The sequence below is a fragment of the Vanessa tameamea genome, chromosome 2 (assembly GCF_037043105.1).
Source record: "Vanessa tameamea isolate UH-Manoa-2023 chromosome 2, ilVanTame1 primary haplotype, whole genome shotgun sequence".
Lineage (NCBI taxonomy): Eukaryota > Metazoa > Arthropoda > Insecta > Lepidoptera > Nymphalidae > Vanessa > Vanessa tameamea.
Genome location: NC_087310.1, coordinates 14,484,932 through 14,506,778, shown reverse-complemented (window position 1 = coordinate 14,506,778; position 21,847 = coordinate 14,484,932). Strand labels below are relative to the sequence as shown.

The window sequence follows — 21,847 nt, the reverse complement described above, 5'->3', positions numbered from 1 at the left end:
AGAATTCAAAGTCTAATCCGTGACCATTCATTCTCGGTCGACCTCATTCTTACTCGGTCTAATCACCGTAGTACCATTAAAACCCCTGAAGAACACGTATACTGTATAGCAATATGGCCCTTAATGACAAGATAATATGTACGATATTCGTACTGTATAATTAGAATATACCTATAAAATTTGTAAAACGTACAAAGTACTAACATGGTAAAAGAGCCCTTATCTGAGAAGCAATAAAAGTGGAATTCAAATAAGCATATTATTGTAAATCATAAGTATTATTTGTTACGTTAAAATTTATTTTCGATCGTCCGTAATGAACCACAATACACACGGCTTCGTTTACATTCGACATTATTACCATTCGCCCCCGTAATTAGTGAATTCCACGAAAAATATGTAAGCGTATTAATAACTGCAATTGAAAATTAAGCGAAATAATAAATATATCTATAAATTAAATATTTTTGCCACGAATTTATCGAATATGTAATGTTATTGAGTATGAATTATTGTATAAATTCGCAGTAAGGTTTTCCATAGAGATATATTAAGATCATCCAAGTTCAGAATATCAAACTGGTTTGAGATTAGAGCAAAATTATTTATTTCCATATTATGTATTTCTTGACTTTGCTACACTTTTATAAACTATGCATAAAGCTGTAGCAAAGTCTCGGCTTCCTTAGATTCAGATATCGCTTTCAAGAAGGCTTTGAACGTTATTAGCCCATTAGAGTATAATGGTTAATTATTTCTTAATAAATGTCTCTCTTTAGTTTTTATATGATCTTTTTATGTTAAATATTGCATTTCTGGATATAATGAGCCCTTTAGATTAGATAAATTTTACATTAATATCATAGAAAATATTTTCGGTACCAAGTTGTCGAATCTTGAACCAACTGAAGTTGATTTACGAAGGAGTCGTCGGCTACGTACACAATTCGAATGTAGAAAGAATACAGTTTAATTACTTGCCAATAAATATTTAAATAGGAAAAACAAATTATTAGAAAAATGTATTTCAGTAGAGGTAACAAGTGTGAACCTGAAGCAGTGTAATCTAGTTCACGTTGCATACATTTTCAGCCATTAGGAATATGTCTAATGCCAAACATTAATCACACACAAATAAAAACTAAATAATGGACTCAAATGTTTAGTTGAAGTCGGAGCATAAAGTCGAAACTAATGGATAGCCATTGATAAGGAAAATGGGGAAAATCTAATTCCAAGATCAATCGATGACGATAACAAAAAGAGCGAGCCTTATATAATCATATACAAGCAATGTTTCATATATATATATACGATAATGTTAAGCATTGAACATTTTTGGAGAAATTGTGACGTACACGCTGTTAACATTAGGAACAAGCACGACTACTATCCATCCTTAAGAAACGCTCGTATGCGAAAATATATTAAAATGTAATGAATTTTTAAACGATTGAGACCTAGAGAATAAAACGATAGAATCCGAGCAAATTTAAGTATAATTAATTGTGTTATTCTAATTGAAAAGTGTTAAATTTATAATAAAACACCCGCTGCGTTTCTCTCGCCGTTTCTTTTTGGGTACCATTTCACGACCAACTCTAGCACTGAGCGCGCCCATTGATCAAATAATTTCCCGATTTCCAGGCTTTTACACACTTCTGTGGCTTTTAAAGAAATAACTCTCACAGATTGCAGGAAAGCGAAAGAAAATATATTGCACGTCAATAAGAAAAAAATAAATAAAACACAGTAGTTAAGGACAAAACAAAATGTATAAAAAATTAAGTCAATGAAAACAACTCACAAGTTCCGAACCAAATAAAACTCATTCAGTTTCATTCTGGTCATTCCAATCGTTTAAACTTTCATTCTTTACATATTTATGAAAGAATGACAATTTTAATAATAAAGTTGAATGCGAATGAAATGTATAAAAACAACCGATAAATCCACAATTCAATTTGGTGCTGGTTGAAATCGCGGCTCGTGATCAAATTAAGTGCAATTCACAGGAAACGCTTTCCGTGTGAAATAAAATGTTTTGCGCGGCGCGAGTTACGAGCAACGGCGTTTATTTAGCATTTTCAAAGTGAGAGGAAAAACATTAACGTCATTTCAGTTCGTGTATACATCTTAAAAATAATTAATTATCCTTTTTACATTTTTCGGCATTAATTCAAAGCTGACAACAGTTCACTCCGCAGTGCAACAGCTACCATAAAGTTATAGAATTTTTGTTTACGTCCCACAGTTGAGTAATAGCGCACAATGTTCAGCAGGCTCATTTTTCTCAGAAAACTAGGAGCTTATTTAGAAGGCAGATTGGCTAAGACGAATTTTCGGTTTGCTCATTTAAAAATGAAAAAAATGATGCTTCTTGAAATAATTAAGAATTAAAGAAAACGTAAAAATAAATGTGGAGTAAAATTAAGTAAACAAACTCAAACTGACATACAACGAAGAACACAGTATATGACTTGAGATTGAATTAATAAAAATGCAACAAAATATATTAGACAAAATAATGCTTTAAAAACAAACGAAAGGATAACATTTACCGACACGCGGAGGACGGTACGTATGCAACTTGTGAACCAGTATTTCTTATTTTTGTAGTGTTATCCTGGTAATCATGGACCAGGATACTAGGACGATGAAATTCAGGAAAGTGAAAATCACTTTGAAATATACCATTACATACGTTCCAGTTAAGCTAATGAAAGCTCTTAAGAAGACCTACGAAGTTCCACCATTACTGTAAAGAAGCATTTTTTATTTTTTATTTTAACTGCTGCTTGGTTTCGTGGATAGACAATAAGACTGTTGATCTGGAAGTTCTAAGTTCAGATGGTGTAACAATGGTCACAGTGCTCTCGCATCCTCGGTAAGAAAATAAAACCGTGTATCCAACTTCTAATTTCTAGAGCTCAAAAATAGTTTACCTACTACTATACAATAGTACCTTCTGCACTAAATATGTATGAAAATAACATAATTATAATGTTATTCCTTTCTTCGAAATTCGAACGTTAGCCTTCGAGTTTCGAAATCTCGTTTCTTTAGTTAAACGTACCACGATTTAGCCTCGTGCCGCTAAATATCGTACTACGAGTATATTTTAATTGCAGGCGCTACACTGCGTGTGACAGCAAAATGTACGCTGGCGAGCACTTAGCTCTATGATAATACTTTCCGGTAATGTTTCTAAATCAAAATCAAATAATCTTTTGTTAAGTAGGGTCTTTCAAGAACTTTTGAAACGGCATAATACGGTACCAAATTAAATATACTTGATATTTGATTCAACTAGTAATACTTTATTGACGTGTTGAATAATTTGACCGGAAGTTACCTAAATATCTAATGTTCCGAGTTAGCCCAGTGGTTAACACCCGTGAATTTCAACAGAAGATTGCGGGTTCAAATTCAGGCATGTGTCCTTGTATATTCATGTTTAATATGTGTTTATAATACATTGCGTGCTCGGTAGTGAAGAAAAATATCGAAACCTGCGTGTGTCAGAAGTAAGTTTGCCATATGTGTTTTCTTCCAATCATGAGATTTCTTACCAATTCAAGAGAGTAGAAAGCTTAGGTTTTTCGAGCATTTGGAGTATTCAAAACGAGAGGAGACCTTAGCCCAGCAGTGAAATATGTACAGACTGTTACTTCTCTCGTAACTGATTTATAAACATGTTTATTTCCGTTTTCCTACTACCTATACGAATTTACTTTAATGGAAGAATATTAAAAGCATCCAAATCGTTGTTTCTATGGAGTCGTTTAGAAATAGTAATTGTTATGATAACAAAGAGTTTTATCGTCCACTGAAATTTGATATTTATTTTTATAGGATCAGGGTTTATAACATAAAAACGCGTATTGTTTTTACGTCCATTTGCCTGGTCATGTGTGGGTGAGCCTACTATTGTGAAAATAGGTCGGTGATTTGTAAGCGCTATAGAGTGAAATAAATTCAATTGAAAATAACTTTATTGAGTATGATTTTTTAAGCCATTTTGAATTAAAATTCTTGCTTCATAAAAAATATCCATATAATAAATATGAAACAGAACACTGCCTGTACATAATAATTTTAAAAGAAAAATCGCCGCGCATTTTTATATAGTTGCAGAACATTAACAGCCGTACTGATAAACGTTGTATTGTGGCGAGTAAATAGTTACACACTGTTTTTCTCGGCCTATCTTCATCATTGATAAACTGACCTTAATTTTCTAATTAGTTTAATAACTATTACACAAGGCGAGTTAAAAGTTGGTGAGGATAAAATAGCTTAGAGTGCTAATGTTTTAATAAATGTAACCTGGATACAACGTATTCTTGGTACATATTTTGAACCATTAGATAAGTGTTCGTCTCCGGCTTTAAAATAGGCCTTGTAAGATATTTGGGCCATTTCTTACACCGTTAATATCACATCTAGATCTAAGCAACTTCTTTTTATATATAATACCTGCAAAGATAGGCACAAAGCCCTACCAGGAAGTAATTATTACAGGCTCGCTCAGCCCACAACCCGTTGCATATAAATAACATTAAAGTGTTCTTGAATGACTTAAATAGGAGAGTGGAATAAAAGTGCGTACTAAAAGACCCATATAATGCTTTTTGAAATCTCGCTAAAATAACGTGCTAATAAAATTAGACTTAGTTTTACCGAAGTCGTTCATTACATATTAAGATATACTTCTGTCAAGTAGGCTTTTAGAAGCAACTTTGATTCCAACGAAAAAGAAAGTCAGAACGAAAATCGACAATTACTTTCGCCCGCCAATTAACTACTACTGGTATATTAATAAATTACAATTAAATTTATTTTTGTTGCCTGAAAATTAAAAATGCAAACTTTTTTATCATCTATATAATATCGTGTTGTGCACTACGCCTTACCCACCGACTACGTTCTGAGTCGACGTGCGAGCCAGGACGAACGTCACTCTAGAGCTCGAAAGGGTTCAATTTCAAGACTGAGTCTTGCACTCGCGCCAACGTAAGGTGACGCTGTAAAGGCCAGTAGGGCCAACAGCACTACTTCATTCAGGGGAAAAAAAACTACGCCTTATTTATTAATGTTTTTTTTTTAATATAAGATTTTTATTTATCAATTAAAAGTTTAAAATAAATACAATTATTTTCTATTTATAACATAAATAGAAATATGTTGAACTTCGGTATTTTAAAAAATGACACTCGAGTATAGGAATGAATTCAATCTATGTTTCTCTATGTGAGTGTGTATTGTGACTTCTTTCATATCAAGGTGTTAAGGCAGTCATGCGGTGAATAATGTTTTGCTGTATTTTATCCGTAAAAGTGAAAAGTACAAATCCATTCGCCGGTTATCCGGCTCCGAGCGCACGTGTATCGCGAACCTAGGAAAGCTGTCGCGAATAAAACTTTCATGAATCGTGCACTGTTTAACTTTTGCCTAACTAATTTCACTGGTTTTGAAAATTATTTAGTTCTGCCTTTCATATTTAATTTACTTTTAAAAATAACTGCACGTTCCGACTCCGCTCGAGTAGAATAAGGGTCAAACATACAACGTTTATAATGAAAGATAAACATTCGAAGCGAAAGAAAACCTCGTGACCGCAAAACATACGAATAATTATTATTCAAATAGATTTAAATTTACATTTATAACGCGTCATACTTCTTACTATGATAGAATAAATAATCTATCGATGGAATAACATTCGGATATAAGAGTTTACTATTTTTTTACATTAGCAATCGTGATGCACTATTGATTAAAATTAATTCAATTTTAAACATAGTTATCGATTCTTGAAAATTATTAAACTTGAAAAATTAAAACTTCATTCTATAGCGGCTTCCAGGTAGCACTATAAAATTTTCTTAGACGAAAGGTAACTTCGTTCAAAAAAAAAAAAATTTAAATTCTTAAAAATGTTGTCTGTAGTTGAATTCTGTTTTAAAAGATTTTTTTTGTACAGGTGAAAGAAGCTCGTAGCTCATATACGTGGCTACGAGCTGCTACGAGCCACTACGTGCCGCTACGAGCCGCTCGGTTGCGAGGAAAACTCGCTGACGTTGTTTAGACGAACATGACAACAACTATGCTTTATTTATCATTCGGTTAAAAAATGATGTATTCCACAAGCCATGTTCTTGGATACTTAATGTTATTGTTCTTGGATCGTTAATGTTAATATTGAAAGGAGTTAGATATATGTACATCTCTGAAATTGTACATACACAACCAGTTGTGAATATTTTTATGCTGCAGCGATAACATTTCATCACGTCAATATTTCATATAAATTGGACTCGTTTTTAACGTACCCAAGTAATTGCCTACTCACATAAACGTCTCAGAGATCGTAAATGACTTGATTGTATGCAATACATAATGTATGTATATATATTATTATATAATATGTGAATGTATTTTTATATTCAACAAATTTTACAAAGAGAGGATGAAATTAAAATATAATCTAAAAATAAATGTAATATCCTTAAGCCTCTCGGGATCGCAACCCATGATTTTACAATTAAGCATTTAAATATGTCTGGCAAAATAACCCTAAGAAAATATGTTATGATATATTTTGTAAGATAATTAATTATAATCAGATTATATTAGGTCACTTACCCTGTGATGTAGGGACATGTTACTCCCATTCTGGAACCTAACTATTGTCTGTAAAGAGGCTGGCGTTGACATGCTCTTTGTTATAGAAGTGTTGCCAGACTCCTTCTCTTGCTGTTCTTTAAGCAGGAGCCCTCTCGCTATCTTTGCATTGAGGCTTTTGTTAACATGCTGGTGGGGAAGCAATGGCGCTTCCATGGTCTTCGTCGTATACGATGGAGAGGACGTCTGACTGAATGAATCAGATGACACATTCGAGTCTTGTCGTACACTTATATTTGATCCAGAGCTTGGTGATCGCTTTACGGGATTATTCTGAGGTAAAGGTGCCGGTGGGTACGGAGTATCAGGTATCTTTTGGGGTGGCCGTCTAGGGACGGGTGGTTGAGGGTTTCGATTGCAGTCAAGTCTTGATTGAACAGGTATTTGCTGTAGCGGTGCTGGTGGTGGGCGCTTGTTTCCATTGGGATCAGTTACTATAGGAGGTGTTGTTGTTGGTGTAGGCCGGGGAGGCGTCGGAGGTGGTACTCGACGTGGAGGCTGTGGCGAAGATCGCCGTGGAGGCGCTGGCGGTGGCACGGGTAAAGGCGCCACTACCGGAGCAGTCCGCTGTGGTACTGGTGGAGGTTGAGGCGGCTGTTGTATTTGTGGGGGCGGCAACTATAACAAACAGAACTCAAGTAAACATATTTCATGCGAATAAAGAACTCAAACATAATATAATGTATATGAAAATTTAATTACAGTACTTCTTGTCATTAAAAAAGGGACTTTTCAGTAAGTGGTAGAGTTGAAATAGAAAAATGAAGCCTATATATCTTGATTATTTAAGAACTGGCTGACTGGTATTTAGACTATTTATGTATACAACTCTATGTTCCATTGCCTTATTTATTTAGTGGCAGGGCTTTCTGCAAGCCCGTCTGGGTAAGTACCATCCATTGGGATAACTTTTTTTGTAATATAATAAAATAATAAAAAACGCAAATCTAAATAAAAGTAGTAAATGAGGGTAGTTAACTGTAACTCAAAAACAAAAGCTGTTAGAGAAAAATTGTTGCCATATTTAAAAAATACGCGACAATTTGAGATATCAACGAAAATAAAGAATGACCAGTGTAATCGTTACTGTAGTGATAACTTTTTACACATTTTTGAAAAGAGTTGGAGACGATTATTTCTTTCCCAAGGCGTGTTGTCATCTATGAAGTCGGTAATGTTATATAATTCTTTAGCACATACTTTTTTTATTAGTTTTTTTTTACAATAGAAAAGTTTCGAGCATCTTCTGGGACCCTGTTGTAAAAGCACATTATAAAATGTTTGAAGATATTAAGACATGGGAATTACATTAACAGCCTATAAATTTTCCACTGCTTGGCTAAAGCCTTCTCTCCCTTTGAGGCAAAAGGTTTGGAGCATATTCCACCAAGCTGCTCCAATGCGGGTTGGTGGATATACAAGTAGCAGAATTGGAATTGGATACATGCAGATTTCCTCACAATGTTTTCCTTCACCACCGCGCACGAGTAGAATTATAAATACAAATTAAGCCTGTGATTGAACCCGCAATCATCGGTTAAGATGCACGCGCTCTAATCACTGGGCCATCTCGGCTGCTTAGTCTCACGAAAATTAATAGTAATTTAATTTCTATGTTCTCCTTTTCTTTCTATGTTCTTTTTGAAAACGGTGATACGGTATTTTGATACGTTGTACACGTGTTACGAACACGTTTAAATTTTATAGTCATTACAACAATATAACTTACCTTTCTAAGAGCGATGCCTCAATGAATGCGTCTGGTCTGATTCAAGCATTATATGTGAGTGAGCATAACTGAGCATTAAAGTGAGCAACATTAAATGATACAATTTGTAATATTATATCAGTAAGAGAGAAGAATCGGACGAATACTTTAAATTGTATCTTAGATTGTTAGTTTACGAATGCTGCTGGTGAGGAACCGCCTTTATATTTTATTATCGCGTTCTGTGAGTGTGAGTGTTACCGTATACTTCGAATGTAGAAAAAAATAACCACAATATCATATCAAAATAAATAAATACTAACTCACCTTATTAATTGTTCTGGGCGGAGCGAATCTCGACGGAGGGCAATAAGGAAGCGCGTCAGAAGGGCAGTATACGAAGCCAGAGGGCCTCGGTTGTGCCGGAGCGCAGGCGGCAGTCGAATGGCGACGAGGTGTGCCCACGCTCGGACGAAGTAGTTCCATTAATTTTTCTCCTGGAGTAACGGCTAAACTGCCAGCTCTCCCATAACTGTTGACAAAAAATATATTAAATAATAGGTAGGTGAGATAATCATATATAAATAACATAATCTGGTCCTCACTACATGTCGTAATTCGACCGCAATGATAGTTTAATATTTTTTTTTTTAAGATCTATTACAGAAGTTAGAGCGAAGTAAACAAATATTTAGCTCTCAGCCGTTTGACATGGTTATGGAATATGATTTTTTTTTATAATATGGACCACGGTCTCCCAATTCTAAAATCGTATGTTGTGGTAGAATATGTTAATAGCAACAGCTATTGCTATGATATGTAAATCTCCACTTAGGTTTGGAGCTTTCTTCTCCACGCTTCAGATACGTGCAGGTTTTTTCTAGCTTTACCAGATTTCAAACTTCGTTCTTTAATCATGCACCACATTTTCTATCCTCTAAACCATCATGGCTAATGTTTATTTTTGAGCCTTTGAAGATATTCAGTGAAATGTAACAAGACATTCGTTGAACCTTTGACAAAGTTACCGACACAATGATCGATAATACTTCCATCATTGTTGTCGACACGCAGTCGACATTTTCCATTTCAGAGACATCCATCTTAATAGTGATGCCAGCTTCGTGAATACCGTCTTTTCATTCCGCCGACAACTAATTACCGCCAGTGATTAGTTACATCTCGTTTGACGTGTACCTTTACAGTGAACGCTTCATCTATTTTCATGATTCACATCAATGACTTTGATGTTTTCTTCACTACCGGACCCAATACTTATAATATTCACGCTGTCTGTTATAACAACTGGTCTAACAAACTATATTTCACAATAGACCATAACAATGTACAACGTTATTTATGATATCCGATTTTGTATGAAAAGTGGAATGCATTAATGGGGGTCAATAAACTTCCAGAAAAACAAAATTACTATTCAGGTTTTTTTTTAAATATTTAATTTCATATCTAAAAATTTAAAGGCGACATACATACATATATGCATATACATAGTTACGAAATATACGTTATTATTGTATTCTTCTTCATCTGATAAAAGCCTGTCACAGTAAAGCTTTCGTAGAGGAGCTCAAAGGCTCAAATTGATTAATAATGTCAGTCTGTCGGCTTATTGCGTAGTCTCACCAATGTGAGCCCGTGACGAACGTACATTCTGTGATAAGTACATTATGTTTTGACAAGTGAACTAAGGGAATTATTTCTCAGGTGAATTCTATTTATTAGAAATTTCATAAAACTCTTTAGTGGTAATAATCTGAAAACGAGGAGAAAACATTTATTTGATGTCCAAAAATGTTATCGAAATTTAAAATTTGGTAAATACATTGCAAGACATTGCTTCAAGCCACGTAAACCTACTCACAGTCCACGCACAGTACTTGCACAAAGCTTGACCTCTAGTGAAACAGTATTCGTCCCGTAATACGAAAATCCGATATATCGATCTACGAGTAATCGTTTAAGAATTCCCAGAAAAGTAATTAAAATCTTGCATGGAATGTTTTAGTCAAAGAATTCCTTTATAAGATGTCCGTCTATGAAGTAATTTTCCTCGTTTTATTGATGTAATCCTTTTTATGTCCGACGTTCACATCAGGACTCCGTATTCATGCATGATGTCGTTAAAAGATTTGATAGCATCCTTGATGTATCCATACCCTTCTCAACGGATTGATGCGTACCAACTCAATGGCGAAACAAGTCAACGTTTTATTCCGTGACCCATCTAAAACAGCTGGTGATAATCGACAGTATCAGTTAGTCAGTCAGTCAGTTAGTCAAAGTTTTGTACTAAATAATTAAAAACATATTCTAATAAACTAAGCTGTATAGTTTGTCGTTATGAACGCTGTAATATAAAGATCTAGAAGATCGATTTAAAAATATATATTTTCCTCAGCATATTCTATTTACTGAGAAAAAATATATTGTAACCAGCTGGTATAATATATGTAGTTATCCTTTCTTTGTAATGGGATAATTGGAAACGTACATAGTTTAGTTTATACGGCTTTGTATTAGATGTTTTGTTTCTAATGTATTTAATTTATTTCAAAATAAAATAAAAAATGAAAATATATCAAAACACCCAGTTACAAGAACTAAAATAAAAAAATATATATGACTTCCGTCGTCACAAAAATATGTTCACAGCACGAGGCTGTTAATTGCTTTCGCGATCAAGTAGATATTGTTTATGCATTAAGTTGCATAACTCGGAAGTAATTTAGCTAACTTAATAACCATTTAGTAATAAGTGAGGAAACTTATGGCACGTGGGACACATAACGTTGGGAACAATACCATAAGGAGGGCTTAAAATACGGCGTATAAGTACGTGATCTGAACATTACTTATCAATAACTCAATGAAGTAAAGTCAAACTATCCTGATATAGTATGGAGACCAATGAATGACAACCCTTCGAGACAAAATTCCCTCACAACATTTCGTATCAACAAAGAAGTCATCATAGAATCCGAACAAAATTTGAGCAGACATCAGTAATACTCAGAATTTTAAGTGTGATGTCGCTTGGAATTTTGATACAAGCAGACATATATAATGAATGAAGTATATAAGTCGCAGCCGACTAATTAAATTAGTCATTCTAAAAAATACAGATGAAAATCTGATCCTGTAAAAAGGTTGTTTATTAACAATTTCAAAAATCGGTGGCTTTTTAAAAAAATACATTCAAATACTGGCCATCGTATTAAAAAAAAACAAAGGAATATTTAACTCATTCTATGATTAATTGGCTAATATCATTCAGACAGCTTTTTGCAGCGCTGTTTCGTAAAGTGGCTAGGTGTTTCATTGAATAGCTAATTTAACCAGTTGGCCGCTACATAGATATATATGACAAAATATACACCAAATATACGGAAATACTACAATAGAATTACGATACTATGAAAAAAAAAATAGATTGATATTAAAAGTGTTGTCAAAACATAATAATCCATCTAAAGCTACGACAATAGAGTTGTAACAACACTGAATCTATTTGGAATAGCAATTCGTGTAGTGATTCGACGTAATTCGGTACAACTCATCCAATCTGATTCGTTTTACCGATTTTATCTTCGTAGAATTTTCGAAAAACTTCCACAAACACAAAAAACAATATTCCAAAAACGACAAACTAACTACGACGAGATAAGTCATCTTCTATTGCCACTCAAAAAATATTGAAATAGTTCAACCTTCCTGAAACGTTCGATACACTGGTTTGATGTTATGAAAACAACAATAACAAATACGATCATAAAACCAGTGACAAGAGATATATATTATTGATCATTACTGATATTGATATCGTGATTCACATGATTACTCGATGGCAGGGCTTTGTGCAAACATGTCTGGGTAGTTAGCACCCAGTTATCATATTATACCGCCAATCAGCAATACTTTGTATAATGGTGTTCCAGTTTGAAGGGCGACTGAGCCTACAGGTACAAGGGACATAATGTCTTAGTTTCCAAGGTTTGTGGCGCATTGGCGATGTGAACAATGATTAATATTTCATACAGCACCCGAGTCTATAGATTTGCCGATCAATTTACCGATACTTTATATACAATTTATATATGTTTTTCTCAATAATTACAACGGTCAAGTTTTGCCAAAAAAATGAACACTACGAACGCTATAATCACAAATGAAACTAAATTACGACTCTATAATGAATCAAATTCTGTGCTGGCCATTTTGATAGTTTTATTTATATTGATTTAACAATTAATTTAGTCATTATAAAAACACGTCTCCTCAAATGTTAGTACAGATTATTAGATGTCATTTCCAAAATGCACTTTGTTCTGAGCTTGTAATTAATCACTCTTACGTACTAAGTTTTATAGAAAAAAAACTTGTGATATATTTATATTAGCTTTCAACCTGATAATACGTAATTCTTGGGACAAGATTTTCCTTTCCTTTAATAAAATTCCACAGATATCTTGAATGTTGCCTATGAATAAATTAATATGTTAATAATATATATACATATATAATTATACTTGTATTGTTTGATAAACCTTATATGTCCCTATGACTAGTTGTCGCTCGCGGCTCCTCTCGAGTTTTATCGGGGAAGTTCGTGAGGTATTAGGAATAAAAAAGTAGTCTACGAGTCCTTGGAGTTCAAATTTGCTTTATACCTATTTTCATGAAATATGGTTCAGTGGTTTTGCAGATAGACAGAGTTACTTTAATATTTATAATATTAGTATTGGTGGAATGGGTTGAGATTATATTAATCAATTTCGAAAAAGCTTGAGCTGAGTTTTTTGTCGGCTCTTCTAGGTAAAGTACATATCCCGAACCAGTAGTAGCTTTAGATTCAATTTAATCCAAAAAAAAAACGCACTTGATTCGACCAGGTTTAGATTTTTGGTAGTTAAAAATTCTTTTTATTGGTGTATTGCTCGTTTGAAGGCTGAGTGAGCCAATTAAATACTTTATAGACTAGGGACGTAACATTTTCGAATGCGTTTTAGACGTTGATGTTATTTATCAGTTATTTACTAAGGAGAAAGTAAGCATAATATATCGTTAGGTGACCTATTCGAGGACCTTCTGATTAAAATATCATTTTAATTTTACATTGAAGTTTAAAAGGTTGATTTGAAAATATTAAAATTCGGTTCCGCATTGTGTTTGTATTGATTTAAATCATGCTTAAATACTATTTACTCCGGTTTTATTTTAATAAATAAAAATGTAATACCGATATTAAATCAAAGTAAAGAATAGTTAATTAATTAGTTCTGTTAAGTTATTCTGTTAGATCAAACTCGATAATCTTCAATGAATTAAATAAATTTTACACTTAAAAGACACACGAATCAAAAAAATGTATTACCGTAAGAAGTTTTCCAGCACTTCACGAGTACGAAAACACAAGTCTGTCTTTTCAAAAAAAGCTTTCTTCCTTCCTAGTGAAATGTACAAGCGCGTTAGTCTTGCGCCTACACAGGTTTCAGTTTTCTCTTATTTGCCATTACATTATGAGAGTCCTATGAAGATGGCTTGTCTCCACCGAGATTGCTAACCGTGGCAGAAATCACTCAGAGACGATCAGCATATCAATTTGGTCTTATCTCATTTAATTCGTTTTGGCGCTATATTTTTCAGAATTAATCGGCCCAGCCTGTCTGAATAAACCTCCAACCTCCCTTCTTGGTAATACTTTTGATGGTAGGTTGGTCTCCCACTTCTATAAACTTTATTGCCATAAGTGCTGAGTAGATCACTTATGATACCCACAAATTAAAACGAAATTACCCTATTCTATAATAAGAATACACAGTTATCATTAACTTGGCCTTTTAAAAAATTTAAAGCTCATGTCGAAAAAACATTGATAAATAAGGCATTTTACTCAATACAAAAAGCGTGGAATTAATATTTATTGATTTTTGGCGGTATATATTATAAAAATTAATTGTACTTTACTGACATATTTTGTAATTTGAATGGTGGAAAAATGTATCTACTTTCAGGTTTTTCTCGGTAGAATCTAATTTCCGAACCTACTTGAATAAATAATTAATTGATTGTTTTATTGATATTGATTTTGTAGAAATTTAATTACAATTTTATAAATATCGCACTATTATAGTAAATATAGTAATTTTACACGATTGAAATAAAATTATTACGAGCTGTTATTTATGAAAATGCTATGGTTCAGCCGCACTAATGTCTATCCGTCGAAAACCGTCGATGCGGGTTGCATTAGCGTTTAGGGTTGTATATGTCCACATGACTTTATTTTAGTAGATATACCAAGATCAAAATTAAATTCTTATACGCATACTCGAATTTTAATTCTACCGAAAATAACTAGTAGGACAGTCAGTTACTCTTACTCTGAAACAAAATAACATAATCAACCCTATAATCTTTTTCTTAATAAATAAAAATATTCATATATAATATGAATGTTTGTCCTCTATACTTTTCTAAACTATTCATATAATTGCGACGACTGTGTTTTGCTCACGCCAGCTAAGCCCAAACAAGCCAAATCCCAGGCCAAATAAAACTATTTTTTTTTCTTTGTGTGTTTATTCTTTTATCTAAAAGTTTTATACGACTAAGATGATCTCGTAAGAAAACAGCAAACACTAACTCTAAGCTTGTATTATCAAGTTTAACTTATTAATTTATCTTGGTAGCACTAACTATCAGCATAAAACGATATATTTCCTTAAGTTTAATGGTGCAAGCGGAAAATTTATTTAAAATTATTTTTAAATCGTTTAAATTATAATGTATGTGTTCTTGTCCCAATTAAATGGGAACATTAATGAATGATTTTTTTTATTTATTCAGTCATAAATTACGAAACAAATAATAATAATAATTTACGTATTTCTTATGCGCCTAATGAGAAATGTATCGATTACGCAGCGTAAATCATTGTTCAGGACGTAAATGATATACAATACGAAGTGAACTATGGGATTTACACAATCCTAAGATGTCACACGATTACGCAAAGACGGCGCAGAGTTGACGTATTCATATTGACGTCATTGTTTGTTTTTAAATATGAGATAAAGAATATGAAAATTTTACGATATCATACGATATTGAAGTTAACATTAAAAACAAGATGGACGTGACGTCAGACGATATTAAAGATGGCGGACTGTTTACGTAGCGCATCATATTATCATCATTGTTAGTTCTCAAATTAAGTTTATTTTAAGCCTATCCTTAAGCATTGAATTCTCTAAACAAATAATTTATAAGGGCGGGATAATTGGTATTCGTTGAAATATCGTGCACAGGATATAATTGCGATTATTAATATTTCTTATGATTTTTTTTTCTTCTCGACGGAATAGACATGCCGAACCGTTGTAGCGTTCTTAAATTAATGTAATACGATGATCCCAATGTTAGATATTCCCTGAACGTATTCGATTTCATTTCAATTTCATAGCCATCCAACGAACAAATATTGTAATTCAGTTTCTCTTCGCTAGTATTTTAATTGTGAAAATAATACCTCTTGCTTGCTACGTTATTGCTACTTAATCACTGTTCGAAACTTGGCAGCAGGATTTTGAGTAAGCCCGTCTGGGTATGTACCACCCGTTCATCAAATATTCTACCGCCAAACAGCAGTGCTTAGTATAGCTGATTTTCGGTTTGAAGAGTGAGTGAGCCATTGTAACTGCAGGTTGGTGGTGCATTGGCGATGCGTTGGATTGATTAATATTTTTTACAACACCAATGTCCATAGGGTAGGTAGGGACGTCATACCTTCAGACGTATAACATGAAAATAATAATGTTGTTCTAACTATACAATACCAGTTGCTAAGCGGTGCTTGTCTTTACAGAATAATCGTAGAACATACATTTTTTTTCCGCCTATATACACGTCAATGGCACCCCTAATCTGTCCATTAAACTCGAATGAACCGCGGCACTTTCATTTTATCAAAGGGCAAGGTGTTGTCAAGCGCCTGTCTCGAGAAAATTCTGATAAATTTCGTAATAAGAACTTTATGAAACATCACAAATTGTAGAATAATACCTAACCTATATGACTTACAATTCTCGTGGAATTGATGATAGTAACCGTGATCTTATTGTTAGGTATTATTTATATGGACCACCTTATTGTAAATAGTAATATAATCACCCAATAGATATTGACTCTGGCAAAAAAATATCCGATCCTTACAACATGAATACACCGTCAAACCTTGGGAACTAAGAAGTTACGTCCAGCTAGTAGCTACTTTTTGGCGGTTGAATATGTGATAAAATTGGGTGGTAACTACTAACATAGGCAAGCACAACGCCCTACCATCTAGTTAAAGTGATAAATAATACAGTAAAATTGACGTATTGGTAATTTCATATTGATTAGATTAATTATCTACCTGCTCGATTTGTTCGAATCTACAGTCGTGCGAGGATGACAGAAAGATGTATCAAATTATATAAAATTTGTAGCAAATTATTTTGTTATAACTGATTATAATTATTGTTTAAATTGTGTAACATTTGCTGTGGTGGGAATCATGATCGGTACTTTTAAAGCGTGAGAATTGGTTTACTCCTCAAACACTTCAGATGGAGGTGACCTTCAGGTTTCCCATTGATCTATCTCCCTGTCTAATGAACGACAAAATGTTATTGTGCTAGAAACGGTTACCGTAATCTTTTCAGTTTAAGTAAGAATATTCTTTATAACTATTCTTACAACAGGTAGCGAGGATAAGCTCATCTGTTTAAGAATACATTTGAAATAAAATTTAACAACATACATATATACAGGTATAATTGCAGTTCAATCGTCCTATATCTTCTGGACACGAAAGTGAATGCGTGTAGATTTGCAAGGAAAACAGAATCATAATAAAATAAAATATTGCGCTTAGACGAATTAACGTCAATGTCGGATTCTGTGTTTTGTTGGCAAAACAGTGTGTTCGACGGAGATTGATGGATTTCATGTTGGAAGTGACATGTTTAGAGGCATTAAAATATATTGTTGATTCAACCTATTTTTTACAAATTTATAAATTACAAAAGATTTGATACGTTAACTCGTAATTTAATTAATATATAGTATAAAATATCGATGTATTTTTTAATACAATATGTTCTATTTTTAATATAATATACATTAATTTTAAACAAATTGATTACATCGCGACTAAGTTTAAAAAAATATATGAAAAACTTGTTTTATTATTATGTCTGACTAACGTATTAGGTTATAACAATAGTTAAACATGATTTTTTGACAAAAAACTGAACCGATATTGCGAAAGAATCTTTAATAAATTCTTAGAAAGCACTAACAATTTAAAATAAAAATTGATTTACGTTATTTTACTTGCAATTCTTTCTATTTTTCTTTTAATATTACAACCGATTCTTGTTTCGGACGAATCGCTAATAATTCCTTTATTCTCTCCAATTAAGCGTTAATCATGAGATAGGAGTGTTTACGAGTACTGTTTAGGAGAACTTCACAACAGCTTGTTCGTCTAGAGGCTAGATTGTAAGTGTGCAAATCCCAGGGTTCCGAGTTCAAACCCTGGGTTAGATCAATAAAAAGTAAGTAGGTCTTTTTTAGAAAAACATCACCAGAGTAAATTTAGGTAGGTTGCAGTGTCAATACTCCCGTGTCTCCGAAATAACTTAAATATATTCTCCGATCAAATCTGATGACCGTCTTAGCCAATTATTATCAGTTGGCAATTTTCCATTCAGAATTGCCGACCGTGACCAATTTTTGTCTGAAAGACATAATCATACCATTGAGCTTCTTTATGTCATTTAGGTCGACTATCTGGCAAATAATCTTAAGGTAAGTGGTCACCACTACCCAAAGACATTCGTACTGTAAGAAATTTTATATTTTTATCACTCTTCATATCACCGACACGCATACGACGATGCACGCATTGAGAAGATAGAATATGATCCTACGTATTTATTTTTGTGATGACTTGCTAGTTGAGTCTGTGCGCCCCAGATGGATATGTGTGGCGGAGACATCGACCGTCATTGCTAGCGATACCCAACGAGCGAACCAAGTTGCTCAAGGAGGCGACACTGACGCTCACATTAGGTATTCTCAACCTGATACAGCACGACAGGGTGGATTCGATTTGTTGCAGCCTGAGTGAGCTCATAAAGGTTATCTAATCTATATAACGTAGTAACTTATTTGAAATATTATTATTAAATGTGCTGTATTATCGAATTAGGACAACCATGTCCTGTAATGATATGTGTACAGTTTTGATAAATAAATAAATAAATTTATTTTACTTATTATTCTATAACTATTCAGTTATAAAGTACTTATGTACCTGGAACTGAATAGTCCAGAAGCCCAACATAAAGAATTTTAATTAAATTGTATACCATACAGCTATAGAATTTTAGTACGTTAATAAAATTATGTTTTCTTTGTTTTTCACTTGTTCGGGTAGATTTTTAATGTCATGTGTACTCAAAACTCACCGTCCTCGTACAGAGTCTGTGTCGTCTTCGTTGCCGGCTTCCGGCTGGAGGTGCATCCCGCTTTGCGCCCACGTCACTGTAAGCCAGTCTGCAACGAAAATGACAGATCAATAATGGTAATGGATTATATGAAATGTTAACAAAAAAAATAAACTGATTTCTAATAATACGCTGAGAAAAGTTATGTTACGTATTTTTCGCACCCTTAGGCGTAGCTTTTTTCAATTAATCAAAGAAATTAAATGAGAAAAAATGAATATCCCCTAAAGAAAAAGAAAGTTTTTCAATATCGGAATTCCGAGGTAAAAAAAATTAATACAACCGATCTCATAATTCTTTTTGACGTCAGTTAAAATACAGCTGAAAACATTAAGCGGCCTCATTTTAACCAACTTCGAGAAAATGATGATGTAATTCCTATATATATAATAAAATTTGTGTTCGGCTATAAATCTTTGTTTCTGAACTAAAATCATTGCTTTAGTTATAATGTGTATATGTCGTAGCGAACTAGTTTAAATAACCTTTTATAATAATTAATATCCTAGCCATTTTACTAAAAAGGGCCGTTCAACGAGTGCCTTAATGATATTCAGACATGTATTATAATAGGTATGTGTTATAATATTTGCTTTAGCTCTCCTCAAAATTTCTATTGGTTAGGTCAGTGTAGGTTACCTACTTTCCTCAGTTATTAAGAGTCGCGTTGGATGAGAGCCCAAAAGAACGGCATTACCTCTGCAGATATGGGCAGGAGGGTAGACAGATATTGTCTGAGACACAGGAACACAAATATTCCTAAATGAAGACGTCTTCGCCTTAGCAGTAATGTCTGTAAAGGGCCTAGAAGCAGACCTTTTTATTTTTTAGATGCGTTGATATTTACAATATAAGGCGACCATGTGCTATCCCAGCCTTGGTAGAATCCTCACTATCAACGTGACGCCGTTTTGCAGAAGAGACCAAACCAAGCCTGATGGTATGGGTACTGTAGAGCACGGAATAAAAAGTACCACCCCTGGCGCATCACATCATATATGCGTGATGTTTTTTTTTTTCGTAAATTTAAATATAAAAATTTTGCTCCAGGTGAGGCTCGAACTCACAACCCCGGCATGTCTCGCACGCACTGCGCTATAAGTACCGTGCGCTGACCGATTGCGCCACTGGAGCTGTAGGCGTATTTGCCAAAAATCCAAGATGTTGAAGAATTCTATAATAAAAATAATTTTGATGAATATTAGTCCCTAATCTATTTCTATTAATATCCTAACCATTTAGGGAAATTGAAAAATATAATAAAAGCCCGATCAATATCTCGGTATTCCTTTTAATATTATTGTATTCGTCTTTTAGAATTTGAAATGAATTCAATCTGTTCCAACATTCAACAACAATGACGTAGTAGATACAGATACCGAAGATTAAAGCACGATGTGCACGTTCTGGAAAATTCCATCCAAAAGTGAACCCCACGGAGGGTTTAAGACTAAAGTCGAAAATGAAAGAATTAAATGGATGCATCTCATGACTCACTTTGTGCAGGCCCGTCTGGGTAGGTATGTACCACCATCGTCATATATTCTACCACCGAATACTAAGTATTGCTGTGTTCCTGTTTGAAGAGTGAAGTCTGTGTAATGACAGGCACAAGGGACCGTCAGTGTCTCATATAACATTCAATACTTAATGCATTTACAATTATATTAGTCTGAGATTAGAAAAATTTCATTTCTGTGTTTTTTTAACAAGCGACTTTCTGAACTTCCTTGTTGTGCTTCTCAACCAGCAGCAGATTGCCAACGCACCACAAGCCGTTGTACCTTGTACTGGCTCACTCAACCTTCAAACCGGAACCTAACAATACTAAGTATTGCTGTTTGGCGGTAGTATATATTACGTGTGGGTCGTTTGTACCAAGGGTTATTGTTCAAGCCCAGATTAGAAACATTTTCAGGTGGTCAATTTTTTATGCTCAACGGTAGAGGTAGATAAGAGTAGAGTTTAATGTCGCAGAAGGAGGCTGCGGAGCGGGCGCGTGATGAGAGTGCCTACCCGGACTCGCTGCGCAGAAGAACACCGGGGAGAAGGCGTTGGCGCTATGCGTACCTTCTTCCCCCGCTGTAAGCTTCGCCGAGAGTAGGGGGGGTTCTTTGTACCCCGGGAACTCCTCTTGCTTAGAGGCCCATAATGGTGCTCCCACCGTCGGGGCGTTACGGTTGCATGCGCAAGCGATCCAGTGATGCTCAGAGAAGACGGAGTGGGTACCGCTGATTTTTAGTTAGTATTTCGGCGCCTTAAGCGCCGGCGAGCCCTACATACCCCCATAAAATTGTAAGAGTATCGTTTTTCCAGCGAGAAAAAAAAAGATGAGAGTAGAGTTAAAAAATCTGCATCTCGTAGAAATGGAAATAAAACCAATACCTCAAAGCGTTGTAATATAAACATGAGCATTATAATAAATTTGTTATAATACTTTTAATTTACACACTTGTTTAATTAAATGAGAAAATCACCTTGTTCAAAGTCAGTTGAAAACAAATTATCACTTAGACCGACGCTCGTAATTTCAAGTTGAATCGGTTTAGTTCCCGTTGCCATGGCGACGCAGACAATACGCTAAGATAAATATGATTTTCATCCAAGACACTGATATAATTCCTCTCGAATGTCGCTATACCCATTGTGGAGGTTTCTTTACAAGTAGTATTAATGTCTCTTTTAGATTAGTATATTATTTATTTAGAATGTAATAAATACATTTTGTAGCTTTTCTTTGCGTAATAGTCAAAGTGAAGTGAGAAAAATCTATGTTTAATTTTCATATTATAAAAGTGAATACAAAATCAAAAACGAATACAATCAATCCGAAACGACAGACGGGCAACGAGGTTACTTGATAGTTAGTGGTCACCAC

The 21,847-nt window shown here is 34.0% G+C and overlaps 1 protein-coding gene and 1 non-coding gene across 2 annotated transcripts in view; both read right to left on the bottom strand.

Annotated features, from left to right (window-relative positions):
* Positions 1-21,847, bottom strand: part of LOC113394092 (atrial natriuretic peptide-converting enzyme) — a 127,420-nt gene that overhangs the window by 45,473 nt on the left and 60,100 nt on the right. Inside the window, exons 3-5 of the mRNA XM_064216876.1 lie at positions 18,931-19,018; positions 8,723-8,927; positions 6,649-7,305 (exon numbers count right to left, since the gene is read on the bottom strand). Of these exons, the coding sequence (XP_064072946.1) occupies positions 6,649-7,305; positions 8,723-8,927; positions 18,931-19,018 (950 nt within the window). The remainder of the gene's footprint in view (positions 1-6,648; positions 7,306-8,722; positions 8,928-18,930; positions 19,019-21,847) is intronic.
* On the bottom strand, positions 20,012-20,103 carry Trnai-uau (transfer RNA isoleucine (anticodon UAU)). The gene is given in 2 exon segments: positions 20,012-20,047; positions 20,066-20,103. It is a non-coding gene; the product is annotated as a tRNA-Ile (tRNA).